Genomic DNA, 16128 nt, shown 5'->3' on the forward strand with positions numbered 1-16128 from the left:
TATTGAAGCCACCAGGCAGCCATCTTGGTACTCCTCCTCAATTGTAAAAAAAAAAAAAAAAAAAAAAAAAAAGGTTATGGGAGCTATGGAAAGTCATTTATTAATGTCTACATTCGTTTTTGACATGTATTCGATTTCAGGCACTTTAATTCATACTTTTAAATTATATGTAAGCTAAACATAAAAAGTATACATTTTGTATTAATAATGTTACTGTCCCCACTACAACAATAAAACATACTTAAATACTAGTTATTTTGTCCTTGAAACATTTAATTTAAATACTGTAGAATTCCATTCATTTATATGGATGACTATTTCTACTAGGGAGGGCAAATATGGCCAACCGGTGGCTTCAAACCCTCTCAATGGCCAATGCCATCTGGGGTTTATATACATAATTGACTCACACACACACACACACAACTACGAACAAACACTGCTGTGGTGAGGGACCATATCCTGATAACATTACTCACTTTGCCATAGTAGTAAAGGTTATTAAACTACAAAAGCGAAACGACTTCCCCTGACCACACCCTCCAGCATGCTTTGCAATGAAGAACTGCATGCGTGTGCTAAGAACACTTGACAAACCAACCTCTCCGACTTCACACTCAATTCCGGCTGTTAAGAAAGGCAAAGCCTGGACATGGTAAGAATGCCTTTATTTTACCATTATAGGCTTTATAAGCTGTTACAAATATGTACAGCTCTTCCAGACTGGCTTGTAGTGGATGTACTAGTGTTGTTGTAGCCTTACTTAGAGAATACAACACACATTTTAACTAAACAATGCAATAGAATAGATGGTATTCAGTTTTGCTTACTGAAACAGACAACTGTGAGTATAAATCATGTCATTAAATGAATGGAGGCTGTTGGCATTTTGGGGTTATTAACCTAAGCAATAGCTGTATCGATTTGAATCATACTCTTCGGTTGATAGTAGTATCTGGAGAAATATAGATAACAGACTAAGGACCCACAGAAAATGACAAGTATTGGCAAAAGATCTGATCTGATTGGCCAAAAGCACAATTGGGCTGCCTGTGTAAACACAGCCATATTTTCATATGATATATTTTAAATAAACGTTTATCATCATCTCTGTCAAAGTGGATTAAATAAAAATAATATTGTTGCATGGACAGTGCATTATACATTTTTATCAATTGCTTATTTGCAAACATTGTCAATCACGTAGATAAGTCAAACATTTACACACAGTGGGTTCCACTAGATATGGTCAGATTGCTCTCAAGTTCTAATCTCTTGTGTTTTGATAAAGGCTGTATCAGATTCGGCCGTGATCAGGAGTCCCATAGGGCGGCGCACAATTGGTCCAACGTTGTCCGGGTTTGGCCAGGGTGGGCCATCATTGTAAATAATAATTTGTTTTTACCTGATTTGCCTAGTTAAATAAAAATGCGACTTTTGATAATAAGTCCATGGATTTCAGTTTCTGTTGACTGCGATATGAGTAACACTGAATATGAACTTCCCGTCAGCACATTTATAGAACCACTCCTTCCTGACTCACTCTTACTGCAACATAATAAAAGGAGCTGTGTCAGAATGGCTATAGGTGTGAGACTACTGTCTGCAACATGTTCAGTGGACCATTAATGTAAACACGTGCATGCGTATGTTATGCGTCAATCTACCACGGCCAAGGGCTGTTCTTAAGCACAACGCAACACGGAGTGCCTGGATACAGCCCTTAGCTGTGGTATACTGGCCATCTACCACAAACCCCCGAGGTGACTTATTGCTGTTATCAACTGGATATCAGTGTAATTAGAGCAGTAAAAATACATGTATTGTCATACCGTGAAAAACCACGGCTTTCAGCCAATCAGCATGCAGGGCTCGAACCCACCTAGCAATATATTTAGTTTACTGCACTTGTATTTTACACAGTTGTGCTATTGATGATACAGTCCCCTGTATTAATGAAACTCATCCTACAAGCTGATACCATAACAATGGGGCTCTATACTTCTGGAGATTCCCCTTGGCTTATTAATTAGAAACTTATCTGACAAGCTACGTAGTTCCCTCAGTCTGTCCCCACACATATCCCTCCTCTGGCCTGTCATATTCCATCGATGCAATAGTTGTATGTCTTTATTCGCAAGTACTTAACGCATAATAAAATCTTTACTTCCAAGAGAATGTGTTAAAGACACACAACTGTGTAATGGAAGTGTTTGACTGATTGTCTTTAGATTGACACTAAACCAGTCAAACCCACAACTCTAGACATCTATCCTTAACCACCTATCCCTGAGATGAATCATTAACCATAACCACAACTATCTTGAGGCACTAGTACAGCACCAACCCGTTCTATCATTCTATTTGTATGCATTTAATCCTATCCCATAGCTGAAAGATAGATCACTTTAGAAAAAGTGGGCTCTGAGCATAGGCCTACCCACACAGTAGCATTATGTGCTTATTGCCTACTGTACTTGCAGCCCAAAGAGAGCAATATGTTTCCTGAAGTAACTCCCTTGTTTTGGGATTTCCTTTAGGGTGTTCTTGACTGAATATTAGAAAACAAAGTAACCACGGAGACAGAATTTCCCCCAATGCCCATTCATTTTGTTTTTATGATAAATATAGAATGAAGATTTTTCTTAATAACTTTATTTTTATATCACTATATTAGCTGAGGATTAATAAGCAAATTCTGCGTCATTTATGATCGTGTTCATCATGATATAAATCTGATCGTATGATATCTGATCATTGGCTGTGAGTGCTACTGTTTGATCTAATGTGTGTGTGTGTGTGTGTGTGTGTGTGTGTGTGTGTGTGTGTGTGTGTGTGTGTGTGTGTGTGTGTGTGTGTGTGTGTGTGTGTGTGTGTGTGTGTGTGTGTGTGTGTGTGTGTGTGTTTTCTACAGGTCTATGGGATGTTTGTGCGATGGCTACTTCGGTAAGGTGTGCTCACTTATTATACTGTGCGATCGTTATTAATATGGCGGGATTGTGCCTGAGCTATATTTATATCTCTAAATCTTGGTTATTTGCAAAGAATTTGATTTACATACACCTGTATTGCTATCCACTATCTAGAGTCACGATTCTTCACACCTTTGTTTACATTGGTGTGTGTGTGTGTGTGTGTGTGTGTGTGTGTGTGTGTGTGTGTGTGTGTGTGTGTGTGTGTGTGTGTGTGTGTGTGTGTGTGTGTGTGTGGTGATGGTATTTGATAGACAGCATGCTGCTGTGGGTCTCCAATTAAATGGATATAATTTCTGTTTTCTGAGTGCTAAAACTTTCCAGGTACAGTATACCTTCCTGAAAGCTGGAGTCTCATACTTAGAGGATATTGTGGCAGTAATTAAAGGACAGTAATATTTATGTTAATAGGAAATAAGTATAAGAAATATCCTATTAAATGACTAATATGTAATTATACGATAGGAATGCTACTGTAATACTGACAGTGACCTCACCTAACAGTACTCGGCTGATTGTACTATTGTTACGGTTTCCAACAGGTGTGTCCTCTTCCTGGTATCGCTGCCATTTCTTCAAAGTAAAGGTAAGTGGTGAGCCAAGTGACATGAACATGACATCATAACAAACAAGCCATTACCTGCCATGACTTTATCTTTTCAGACCTTTACTGTTGAAGATGTGTGGCTGAGTTTGTGTGTGTCTACATGTACACTGAGTGCACAAAACATTAGGAACACCTGTTCTTTCCATGACATAGACTGACCAGGTGAATCCGGGTGAAACCTATGTCCCTTATTGATGTCACTTGTTAAATCCACTTCAATCAGTGTAGATGAAGGGGAGGAGAAAGATTAAAGAAGGATTTTTATGGATTGTGTATGTGTGACATTCAGAGTGTGAATGGGGAAGACAACATATTTAAGTGCCTTTGAACGGTGGTATGGTAGTAGGTGCCAGTTTTTGTCAAGAACTGCAACGCTCCTGGGATTTTCGTGCTCAACAATTTCCAGTGTGTATCAAGAATGGTCCACCACCCAAAGGACATCCAGCCTACCAGACAACTGTGGGAAGCATTGGAGTTAACATGGGCCAGCATCTCTGTGGAACGCTTTCGACACCTTGTAGAGTTCATGCCCCGACGAATTGAGGCTGTTCTGATGGCAACTCAATATTAGGAAGGTGTCCTTAATGTTTTGTACACTCAGTGTATGTGTGTATTTGTGTATGTTGTCTCTGTGAGATTTGATTTGTAGTAAGAGTATCTGAACCATGATGTATTCTATTCAGTAGAAGGGAATCTACCAGACAGATGAGAGAAAGGGCAAAAGTGGCAGCTAGATTGGGAAGTGAAAACTAAAATAGAGAAGTCACCAAAAAAGACCCTGCCTAATGTCTACCCTCACACCCACACAACCCCACAACCTAACTCTCTGGCATATCCCTCCCGTGACCTCTCTCCCTCTCTCTCAGATGTCACCATGGTGATAGGAGAGGTGGGCGGGAATGTGACTATCCCCTGTACCTCAGACCTCTGTGAGAACCATCTGGTCTTCATGTACGTACAGAGACCTGGTTCCAATGGAAATAATTCCCAGTTCATTAATGGCTACCATATGAATAAGCTCTTAGACCCTAAGGAGTACACTTACCGTACGAAAGTAGACCCCAAACAGCTAACAATGACGCTGTCGAGTTTATTGCCGTCAGATGAGGGGCTGTACGAGTGTCACATTCAATACCAAAACAAGAAGAAGCAGGAGAACATACAGCTCAATGTGACAGGTAACCTTACCTCAGTTCAAACTCTCTTTCCGTGTTTGTGTTTAATTCATTTTTCTATTTTATTCTCCCACATGTGAAACATGGCTTTCTGGATGAAAGAGAACATTATTTTTTGCTGTCAGATGTGTGCTTGTAATAGCCCAAACCATAGATACATTCACTAAAAATAAAATACAAAAAGAAAGCTGTAAATTGGTTATCACTTAGACAGACTGTCTCTCAGCTCTGAGAGAGAGAGAACGTGCTGTTTTGGCTATCACTTAGACAGGCTGTCTCTCAACTCTGAGAGAGAGAGAACGTGCTGTTTTGGTTATCACCTAGACAGACTGTCTCTCAGCTCTGAGAGAGAGAGAACGTGCTGTTTTGGCTATCACTTAGACAGGCTGTCTCTCAACTCTGAGAGAGAGAGAGTGTGTTTCTTTGCCCTTTGTGTTTTCAGGAAGTAAAATTAAGATAACATAAAATCCCTTCCTATTGGTCCATAACAGCATTTTCTCTTTTCTTTCCACTCTCCTCCCTCTTTATCTCTATATCTCTCCCCCTCTACAGCCAACTACAGCATCCCCATTGTAACGGTGGCCTGTGACAACGTCAGTTGCTTGGTGACGTGTTCCTCCGACAGTGGTTACCCTCTTAGGGACATTGAGTGGAGCCTAAACCCTCCTCTGAACCAGAGCCAATGGAGAGTAGTGAACAGCAGTGAAGTGAGAGACTCGGCCTCTATGCTGTTCTCTGTCTTCAGTTCCATATCCGTCAACTGCTCCTCCGGACTCCGGCTGAACCTCAGCTGTGCTGTAAGGGGTGCCCTCTCACAGGAACACACTGTCTGTGAGTACTGAGACAGTGTGTCTATATCACTTTGTCCTTAAAGGAAAACTCCACAAAAAATATCTCAAATACAGAAGTCATCCCGTTATGATGCATTTTGCATCATATAATGTACGATGCAAAATGCATCATATGGGGATGACTTCTGTGTTTTGAAAGTTACATAACTTGGAAACTTGATTGCCGACAAGCAAAACATTTTGGGACTACAGTATGTCAATCAAATGTATTTATAAAGCCCTTTTTACATCAGCCGATGTCACAAAGTGCTGTACAGAAACCCAGCCTAAAACCCCAAACAGCAAGCAATGCAGATGTAGAAGCATGGTGGCTACGAAAAACTCCCTAGAAAGGCCGGAACATAGGAATAAACCTAGAGAGGAACCAGGCTATGAGGGGTGGCCAGTCCTCTTCTGGCTGTGCCGGGTGGAGATTATAACAGAACATGGCCAAGATGTTCAAACGTTCATAGATGACCATCAGGGTCAGGTAATAATAATCACAGTGGTTGTGGAGGGTGCAACAGGTCAGCACCTCAGGAGTAAATGTCAGTTGGCTTTTCATAGCCGATCATTCAGAATTAGAGACAGCAGGTGTGGCAGAGAGGGAGTCCAAAACAACAGGTCCGGGACAAGGTAGCACGTCCAGTGAATAGCCCTGACCTGTTCACTGGAAGTGCTACCTTGTCCCAGACCTGCTGTTTTCCATAACCGCAGGCAGAACAGTTGAAACTGGAGCAGCAGCATGACCAGGTGGACTGGGGACAGCAAGGAGTCATCAAGCCAGGTAGTCCTGAGTCATGGTCCTATGGCTCAGGTCCAGACAGAAAAGAGAGAGAGAAAGAGAGCGAGAAAGAGAGAGAGGAGGAGAAAGAGAAAGAGAGAAAAAGGGAGAGAGAGAATTAGAGGGAGCATACTTAAATTAACACAGGACACCGGATAAGACAGAAGAAACAATCCAGATATAACAGACTGATCCTAGCCCGCCGACACATAAACTATTACAGCATAAATACTGGAGGCTGAGACAGGAGGGGTCGGGAGACACTGTGGCCCTGTCCGACGATATCCCTGGACAGGGCCAAACAGGCAGGATATAACCCCACTCACTTTGCCAAAGCACAGCCCCCACACCACTAGAGGGATATTTTCAACCACCAACCTATTACCCTGAGACAAGGCCAAGTATAGCCCACGAAGATTTCCTCCACGGTGCCAACCCGGACAGGAAGATCACGGCAGTGACTCAACGTACTCAAGTGACGCACCCCTCCCAGGGACAGCATGGAAGAGCACCAGTAAGTCAGTGACTCAGCCCCCGTAATAGGGTTAGAGACAGAGAATCCCAGTGGAGAGAGAGGAACCAGCCAGGCAGAGACAGCTTTGGCAGTTCGTCGCTCCAGTGCCTTTCCGTTCACCTTTACACCCCTGGGCCAGACTACACTCAATCATCGAACCTACAGAAGAGATGAGTATTCAATAAAGACTTAAAGGTCGAGACGGAGTCTGCATCTCTCACATGGATAGGCAGACCATTCCATAAAAATGGAGCTCTATAAGAGAAAGTCCTGCCTCCAGCTGTTTGCTTATATTCTAGGGACAGTAAGGAGGCCTGCTTCTTGTGACCGTAGCGTACGTGTAGGTATGTACGGCAGGACCAAATTGGAGAGATAGGTAGGAGCAAGTCCATGTAATGCTTTGTAGGTTAGCAGTAAAACCTTGGAATAAGCCCTACCTTTAACAGGAAGCCAGTGTAGAGAGGCTAGCACTGGAGTAATATGATCACATTTTTTGGTTCTAGTCAGGATTCTAGCAGCCGTATTTAGCACTAACTGAAGTTTATTTGGTGCTTTATCCGGATAGCCGGAAAGTAGAGCATTGCAGTAGTCTAATTTAGAAGTGACAAAAGCATGGATACATTTTTCTGCATAATTTTTGGGCAGAAAGTTTCTGATTTTTGCAATGTTACGAAGATGGAAAAAAGCGGTCCTTGAAATATTCTTGATCTGTTCGTCAAAAGAGAGATCAGGGTCCAGAGTAACACTGAGGTCCTTCACAGTTTTATTTGAGATGCCTGTACAACCATCAAGATTAATTGTCAGATCTAACAGAAGATCTCTTTGTTTCTTGGAACCTAGAACTGGCATCTCTGTTTTGTCCGTTTGAAAGTAAAACATTTGCCTTTTAGTGAGTTTGGTACACATCCGGTGGATAGGTAGCGGTTTATTAAGTTCAACATAGGTGGGCCAAGCACAGGAAGCAGCTCTTTCAGTAGTTTAGTTGGAATAGGGTCCAATATGCAGCTTGAAGGTTTAGAGGCCAAGACAATTTTCATCAATGGGTCAAGAGATATAATATTAACAAACTTGAGTGTCTCCCTTAATCCTAGGTCCTGGCAGTGTTGTGCAGACTCAGAACAACTGAGCTTTGGAGAAATATGCAGATTTAAAGAGGACTTTGTAATTTGCTTTCTAATGATCATGATATTTTTGTCAAAGAAGTTCATGAATTGATCACTGCTAAAGTGAAAGCCATCCTCTCTTGGGTAATGCTGCTTTTTAGTTAGCTTGGTGACAGTATACATATTTTCTTTTGGATTGTTCTTATTCTTGTTCTTAAGTTGGAAAAATAAGATGATCGAGCAGCAGTGAGGGCTCTTTGATACTGCACAGTACTGTCTTTCCAAACTAGTCGGAAGACTTCCTGTTTGGTGTAGCTCCATTTCCGTTCCAATTTTCTGGAAGCTTGCTTCTGGGCTCAGGTATTTTCTGTATACCAGGGAGCTAGTTTCTTATGAAAAATGTTATTTGATTTTAGGGGTGCGACTGCATCTAGGGTATTACGAAACGTTAAAATGAGTTCCTCAGTTGTAATAAAAGGGTGGTCCAATAGTCCAGGATTACGAGGAAAAGCATTAAGATCCCAAATATTTATTCCACGGGACAAAACTAGGTCCAGAGTATTACTGTGGGAGTGAGTAGGTCTGGAGAAATGTTGGACAAAACCCACTGAGTTGATGATGGCTCCAAAAGCCTTTTGGAGTGGGTCTGTGAACTTTTCCATGTGAAAATTAAAGTCACCAAAAATGTGAATATTATTTGCCATGACTACAAGGTCCCGATAGGAATTCAGGGAACTCAGTGAGGAACGCTGTATACGGCCCAGGAGGCCTGTATAAACAGTAGCTATAAAAAGTGATTGAGTTGGCTGCGTAGATTTCATGACTAGAAGCTCAAAAGATGAAAACGTAGTCATTTCTTTTTTTGTAAATTGAAATTTGCTATCGGAAATGCTAGGAACACCTCCTCCTTTGTGGGATATGGTCACTAGTGTAACCAGGAGGAGAGGCCTCATTTAACACAGTAAATTCATCAGGCTTAAGCCATGTTTCAGTCAGGCCAATCACATCAAGAGTATTATCAGTGATTACAACTGCCTTGGAAGTGAAAGATCTAACATTAAGTAGCCCTATTTTGAGATGTGAGATAACACAATCTCTTTCAAAAATGACAGGAATGGAGGAGGTCTTTATTCCAGTGAGATTGTTAAGGCAAACACCTGTTAAATTTTGCCCAACCTAGATTGAGGCACAGACACGGTCTCAATGGGGATAGCTGAGCTGACTACACTGACTATGCCTGTGGCAGACTCCACTAAGCTGGCAGGGTGGCTAACAGCCTGCTGCCTGGCCTGCACAATATCTCATTGTGGAGCTAGAGGAGTTAGAGCCCTGTCTATGTTCATAGATAAGATGAGAACACCCCTCCAGCTAGGATGGAGTCTGTCACTCCTCAGCAGGCCAGGCTTGGGCCAGAAAGAGGGCCAATTATCTACAAATTCTATCTTTTGGGAGGGGCAGAAAACTGATTTCAACCAGCGATTGAGTTGTGAGACTCTGCTGTTAAGCTCATCACTCATCACTCACTGGGAGGGGGCCAGAGACAATTACTCGATGCCGACACATCTTTCAAGCTGATTTACACGCTGAAGCTTTGTTGCGCTTGGTGACCTCTGACTGTTTCATCCTAACATTGTTGGTGCCGACGTGGATAACAATATCCCTATACTCTCTACTCTCGCCAGTTTTAGCTTTAGCCAGCACCATCTTCAGATTAGCCTTAACGTCGGTAGCCCTGCCCCCTGGTAAACAGTGTATGATCACTGGATGATTATTTTTAAGTCTAATACTACGGGTAATGGAGTCGCCAATGACTAGGGTGTTCAATTTGTCAGAGCTAATGGTGGGAGGCTTCTGCGTCTCAGACCCCGTAACGGGTGGAGGAGAGACCAGAGAAGACTCGGACTCTGACTCCGACTCGTTGCCGGTTGAAAGTCTCTGTCGGCTGAATGAGCGACACCGGTTGAGCATTCCTACAGCATTTCCCTCCAGAAGCCATGAGAAAGTTGTCCGGCTGCGGGGACTGTGCGGGGGGATTTATACTACTATCTGTACTTACTGGTGGCACAGACGCTGTTTCATCCTTTCCTACACTGATATTACCCTTGCCTAATGATTGCGTCTGAAGCTGGGCTTGCAGCACGGCTATCCTCGCCATAAGGCGATAGTTCTCCTGTATATTATGAGTACAACGACTGCAATTAGAAGGCATAATGTTAATGTTACTACTTAGCTTCGGCTGGTGGAGGTCGTGTAGAAACATGTCGAGGGTGAAAAACTTGAATCAAAAATTAGAGCGAGGGAAAAATATAAAACGGTAATTGAAAAGTAAAAACCGTAAAGTTGTCAGGTAGCAAAGAAACGTTAGCAACAAACCGCACAGCAGCATGTAAACAAGTCCACAAGTTATGTCAACAATGGACTAATGAAACAAATACCAAAATATAGTTTTGGATGTGGATTTCCTTGAAATGTGTACCTTTATAAATTTATGTCAAGCAATTTAAAATGAAAAGCAACATTTTATTCTCTTCTACTATAGGCTGGCCTCAGACAGGCTCTCCTGATGTGTATGTGACCTCTGCCGTTGTGGCTGGTGCTGTTGCTCTGCTGTGTTTCCTGCTGGCTGGGCTGTTTGTCTTCAAGGAAAGGAAGGCTCGGACAGCCAGAGTTGATCAAGGTAACTCACCTACAATAGTGTAAAAACACAGTATTGGCCCTTGGAAATGGGACAGATAAAATAGAAATACCTACTATACATCATCACATTTCTCTTTTTTATCTGAGAAATGTAGTCAGCAACCACGTTCGTTTTTAATAATATTGTCAGTGCTTTAGACACTAAAATGAAATGTGCTGCTTTGTTTGTGGACCTGTTGTTCTTGCCATTTTATTGAATAAGTTGTCCTCAATAGGCCTGAGCTCTGACGCCTGTTCATGGTTTCATGATTATCTTAGTGACAGAACTCAGGCCAACGTGATTGATGGGGTTAAGTCTGAATTTCTTGAAGGTGTACAACAGCGGTTGATTTTGGGACCTGTTCTCTTTAGTATTTACATAAACACCATTGGTCAATCTGTTAAACTACATCTATTTAACAAGGCAAGTCAGTTTAGAACAAATTCTTATTTTCAGAGACAGCCTAGGAACAATGGGTTAACTGCCTTGTTCAGGGGCAGAACAACAGATTTTTACCTTGCCAGCTCGGGGATCTTGCAACCTTTCAGTTACTAGTCCAACGCTCTAACCACTAGGCTACGCTGCCGCCGCAGATGTACACGGATATATGCGCATGATAGTATTATGTATGCTACTTACCTGACGGCCTGCATCAAAACTAGAATCAGATTTTAGAGCTATGCAGGAATCCATTGCTGATTTAAAACGTGTGCTTAATACGCCCAAAACAAAATAAAGTATGGTTCTCCAACCGAACGGAATGCAGCATATAAAGAATTGGGAACTTTATTTATATGAATTTGACCTTTAAAAAACATATAGATGAGCTGTAAGAGAAGATTTAAAGTTATATTTTTCTACAGAAACAGATTGTGCCTTTCTCTAAGCAGTAGGAAGCAGATTATTCAGTCTATCTTTTTATCTGTTCTTGATAAAGTACAGCTGCTACTACTCTTAAACCTTTGGATGCCATCTACCATAGTGCCCTTCGTTTTGTTACAGGTGGCAGTTTTGATACTCATCACTGCATCCTGTATCAAAAGGTTGACTGGACTTCGCTAAAGACCAGTAGATCTCAACATTACTCCGTTTTGATTACAAGGCCTGACTTCATAAACTTCCGTCTTATCTAAATTTGCTGTTGGAGTATAGATACCTGAGATGCCTAATCCGCTCACAGGATTGGTTAACTCTTGAGGTTCCTAAGGTCTCCACCGAGCTAGGTAAATCTGCTTTTAGTTTTAATTATCGTATTTCTGGAAAAAATTCAAAATACATTTCATCTTGATGTTCTGGTACAGTTTGAGCAACTTAAAGTATTTGATTGGGGACATATTTATGAAGGAATCTAACTGTTTTTCTGGGTGATTTGTGATGTTTTATTTGTGCTTCCCATGACTGTGTTTATATATACAGTACCAGTCAAAAGTTTGGACACACCTACTCATTCAAGGGCTTTTATTTATTTTTACTATCAAAACTATGAAATAACACATATGGAATCATGTAGTACCCAAAAAAGTGTTAAACAAATCAAAATATATTTTAGATTTTAGATTCTTAAAAGTAGCCACCCTTTGCACACTCTTGGCATTCTCTCAACCAGCTTCACCTGGAATGCTTTTCCAACAGTCTTGAAGGAGTTCCCACATATGTATGCTGAGCACTTGTTGGATGCTTTTCCTTCAATCTGCGGTCCAACTCATCCCAAACCATCTCAATTGGGTTGAGGTCAGGTGATTGTTGAGGCCAGGTCATCTGATCCAGCACTCCATCACTCTCCTTCTTTGTCAAATAGCCCTTACACAGCCTGGAGGTGTGTTGGGTCATTGTCCATTTGAAAACAAAATGATAGTCCCACTAAGCGCAAACCAGTTGGGTTGACGCATTGCCTTAGAATGCTGTTGTAGCCATGCTGGTTAAGTGTGCCTTGAATTCTACATAAATCACAGACTGTGTCACCAGCAAAGCACCCCCACACTATCACACTTCCTCCTCCATGCTTCACGGTGGGAACCACACATGCAGAGATCATCCGTTCACCTAATCTGCATCTCACAAAGACACAGCAGATGGAACCAAAAATTGCAAATATGGACTCATCAGACCAAATGACAGATTTCCACCGGTCTAATGTCCATTGCTCGTGTTTCTTGGCCCACGCAAGTCTCTGCTTCTTATTGGTGTCCTTTAGTAGTGGTTTCTTTGCAGCAATTCGACCATGAAGGCCTGATTCAAGCAGTCTCCTCTGAACAGTTGATGTTGAGATGTGTCTGTTACTTGAACTCTATGAAGCATTTATCTGGGCTGCAATTTCTGAGGCTGGTAACTCTAAAGAACTTATCCTCTGCAGCAGAAGTAACTCTGGGTCTTCCATTCCTGTGGTGGTCCTGATGAGAGCCAGTTTCACCATAGCGGTTGATGGTTTTTGCGACTGCACTTGAAGAAACTTTCAAAAGTTCTTGAAATTTTCCAGGTTGGCTGACCTTCATGTCTTGAAGTAATGATGGACTGTCATTTCTCTTTGCTTATTTGAGCTGTTGTTGCCAAAATATAGACTTGGTATTTTACCAAATATGGCTATCGTCTGTATAACACCCCTACCTTGTCACAACACAACTGATTGGCTCAAATGCATTAAGAAGGAAAAAAAATCCACAAATTAACATTTAACAAGGTGCACCTGTTAATTGAAATGCATTCCAGGCGACTACTTCATGAAGCCGGTTGAGAGAACGCGAAGAGTGTGCAAACCTGTTATCAAAGCAAAGGGTGGCTATTTGAAGAATCTCAAGTCTCAAATACATTTTGATTTGTTTAACACTCTTTTGTTACTACATGATTCCGTAAGTGTTATTTCATAGTTTTGATGTCTTCACTATTATTCTACAATGTAGCCATTTTTTTTTTTAAATAAAGAAAAACCCTTGAATGAGTAGGTGTTCTAAAACTTTTGACCAGTAGTGTATATATATATATATATATATATATATATATATATATATATATATATATATATAGTTTAGGAATAATGTGTATATTTATGTTGTATATTCAGAGTGCGTATGTAAAAGAGACCTGGGTGTCAATATGTATTCCCTGTTAAAATAAAGGTAATATCAAAAATGCAACATGTATAAATACATCCTGTGTTTCCAGATGCGGAGGAAGCAGCAAGGCCAGCCGAGTGAGTATGTTTCATTGTTTCACTCAAACTCAGAAGACAAAGACAAGATCAAAAAGTTGACTTTGGTTTATATAACCTCTGCAGCTGACCTGGCCAAACAGTTCAAAATGTTTGTTTTGTTAAAATCTACCTTTTCATTCCTCTCTTTTTTCATTCCTCTCTTCTCTTTCTTCCTGCTTCACAGAAGAGTACAGCTCACCTGTAGGAACCTAGATTCTTAATGGAACTTGGAGTCTGTAACATTGCACATTTGGAACGCAGAATATGGAAGGTTATTTTATTGATATGATATCAATAAATCTGAAGTGCTGCCTTCTGATGGGACCAGGAGAAGGTCACTGAGGTGATCTAAATATTGCCTGGACTTGGTGTTGTTGAAAATGAGGTTAACTTTCCTCTCCACGCTGGAGGACAGGCTGGACATGAGAGGTGTTTTCATGATGTTGAGGAAGACTGGGAGTTGTATAAATATTTAACCAGTATGTTCAAATGACTGAGTTCCAATGAAGAACTAGACATGCAATGACTGTCCTCAATGTGTGCACTATTGTAAGGCCTGGAGTTATCCAGGGAAATGTGTTAGTCAACATACATGTGGATTAGGACTAATAACCTGCACTGCACTTAAACAGAGTGTGCACTTATCAGGGGTTGACTGTATTCAACTGACTCATGTGCAATTGTAAACTGTGTAACTGTGAAGCTATCTGTGTATTAACCACAGTTTACGCAGTACAGACATGGCCACGACTTGGGGCCTGGTTCCTCTCTAGGTTTTTCCTAGGTTCCTGCCTTCTAGGGAGTTTTTCATTATCTGCGTCTGTATTGCTTGCTGTTTTTGCTAATGTAAAAAGGGCTTTATGAAGTACATTTGAGCTGATGAACGGGGGAAGTGAATGTGTTCGTCAGGAGACAAACTTATATTCCAGTTCCTATACCTGCATCTACCAGTAAGACTGAGTCCATCCCACATGTTACTGCCAGTATGAACTGGTTTTAAGGAACTACATAACATGTGCTGGTTGTTCAGTGAGACAGCAAAAGATGAATGATGAATAAAAAAATACTTACTGATTATTTCAGGATTTAAAAAAAATGGGTGAATCTTTGATATGTATGCTACATATTTATGACATATTATGTTGTTCTCATGTAAAATAATCTTGAAGGCTACATAATATTTGTATCCTATTTTTGATAAGTTATGAATAAGTTATTTGTGTTAAATTATGTTTTTTCGAATTTATACTAGTGCATTTTCTATTTTCTCTGCTTTGATATAATTAAAGTGACAAAGCTGTTGACAAAATTTGTTGAATTTTCTAAATCATTTCAATTTTCTAAATGAGTTACATAACTTTTGGATTGCCCAAACTCAGTAACGTAATCTGATTACTTTCAGTCACATTTGGATTACTTTCCCCTTAAGAGGCATTAGAACACAGGTGTAAAACTCATTCCACAGAGGGCAGAGTGTCTGTGGGTTTTTGCTCCTCCCTTGTACAGTACTTGATTGATGAATTAAGGTCACTAATTAGTAAGGAACCCCACACCTGGTTGTCTAAGTCTTTATTAAAAGGGGGGAAAAAACTAAAACCTGCAGACACTATGTGTTACATCTGCTCCTGCCACACCCTCTACTGCTCATCCTGAGTCTCATTGACCTGCCTCCACTCCCCCAGTGCTCTCTCCGTCTCTGTGTGTGTGTGTGTGTGTGTGTGTGTGTGTGTGTGTGTGTGTGTGTGTGTGTGTGTGTGTGTGTGTGTGTGTGTGTGTGTGTGTGTGTGTGTGTGTGTGTGTGTGTGTGTATGTGTGTGTGTGTGGGCAGAGACAGGTGTCCTGGAGTCAGAGCAGATCCCCACCAACTGCAACCTGTTCCATAATCAAGACCTCTACACATACTCAGCCCTGCCACTTCCACGCTGTCAGATCGTAATCTCTGCTCAGTCAGTCTGTTTCTAGCTGTTTGTTCCTGTTGTGCCTGTTTTCCCTTGCCTGATGCTGGTTTCCTCTCCGCTACAATTCTGCCTGATCTGACTCTGGTTCCAGTCCCACGTCACGTCATCCTGCTTCTCTGTCCTGGATTCCCCACTCTACTGCTCCCTTGGATTCCCCCTCCGGACCTGCTTACCCTGTTCCAACCCCTCTCAGCCTCCGCACCTGGTTTCCTGCAACCCGCCCAAGCTTCACCTGGCCTGCACTCCACCTTCCCCCTGTGTGTTAATAAATACCTTGGTTACTTCATCCCAATCTCCTCGTCTGAGTCTGCTCTTGGGTTC

At 41.5% G+C, this 16128-nt stretch overlaps 1 protein-coding gene across 1 annotated transcript; it reads left to right on the forward strand.

Annotated features, from left to right (window-relative positions):
• The first annotated feature begins 341 nt into the window (after nucleotides 1–341).
• Nucleotides 342–15152, forward strand: LOC120018061 (T-lymphocyte activation antigen CD80-like). Its single transcript, XM_038961023.1, has 8 exons — nucleotides 342–655; nucleotides 2915–2946; nucleotides 3515–3558; nucleotides 4446–4757; nucleotides 5307–5585; nucleotides 10525–10662; nucleotides 13822–13849; nucleotides 14034–15152. Exons 1-8 carry the CDS (start codon nucleotides 653–655, stop codon nucleotides 14068–14070), a joined length of 873 nt encoding a protein of 290 aa, XP_038816951.1. The 5' UTR covers nucleotides 342–652; the 3' UTR covers nucleotides 14071–15152.
• The last annotated feature ends 976 nt before the right edge of the window (nucleotides 15153–16128 follow it).

The sequence above is a fragment of the Salvelinus namaycush genome, chromosome 23 (assembly GCF_016432855.1).
Source record: "Salvelinus namaycush isolate Seneca chromosome 23, SaNama_1.0, whole genome shotgun sequence".
NCBI classification, from domain to species: domain Eukaryota; kingdom Metazoa; phylum Chordata; class Actinopteri; order Salmoniformes; family Salmonidae; genus Salvelinus; species Salvelinus namaycush.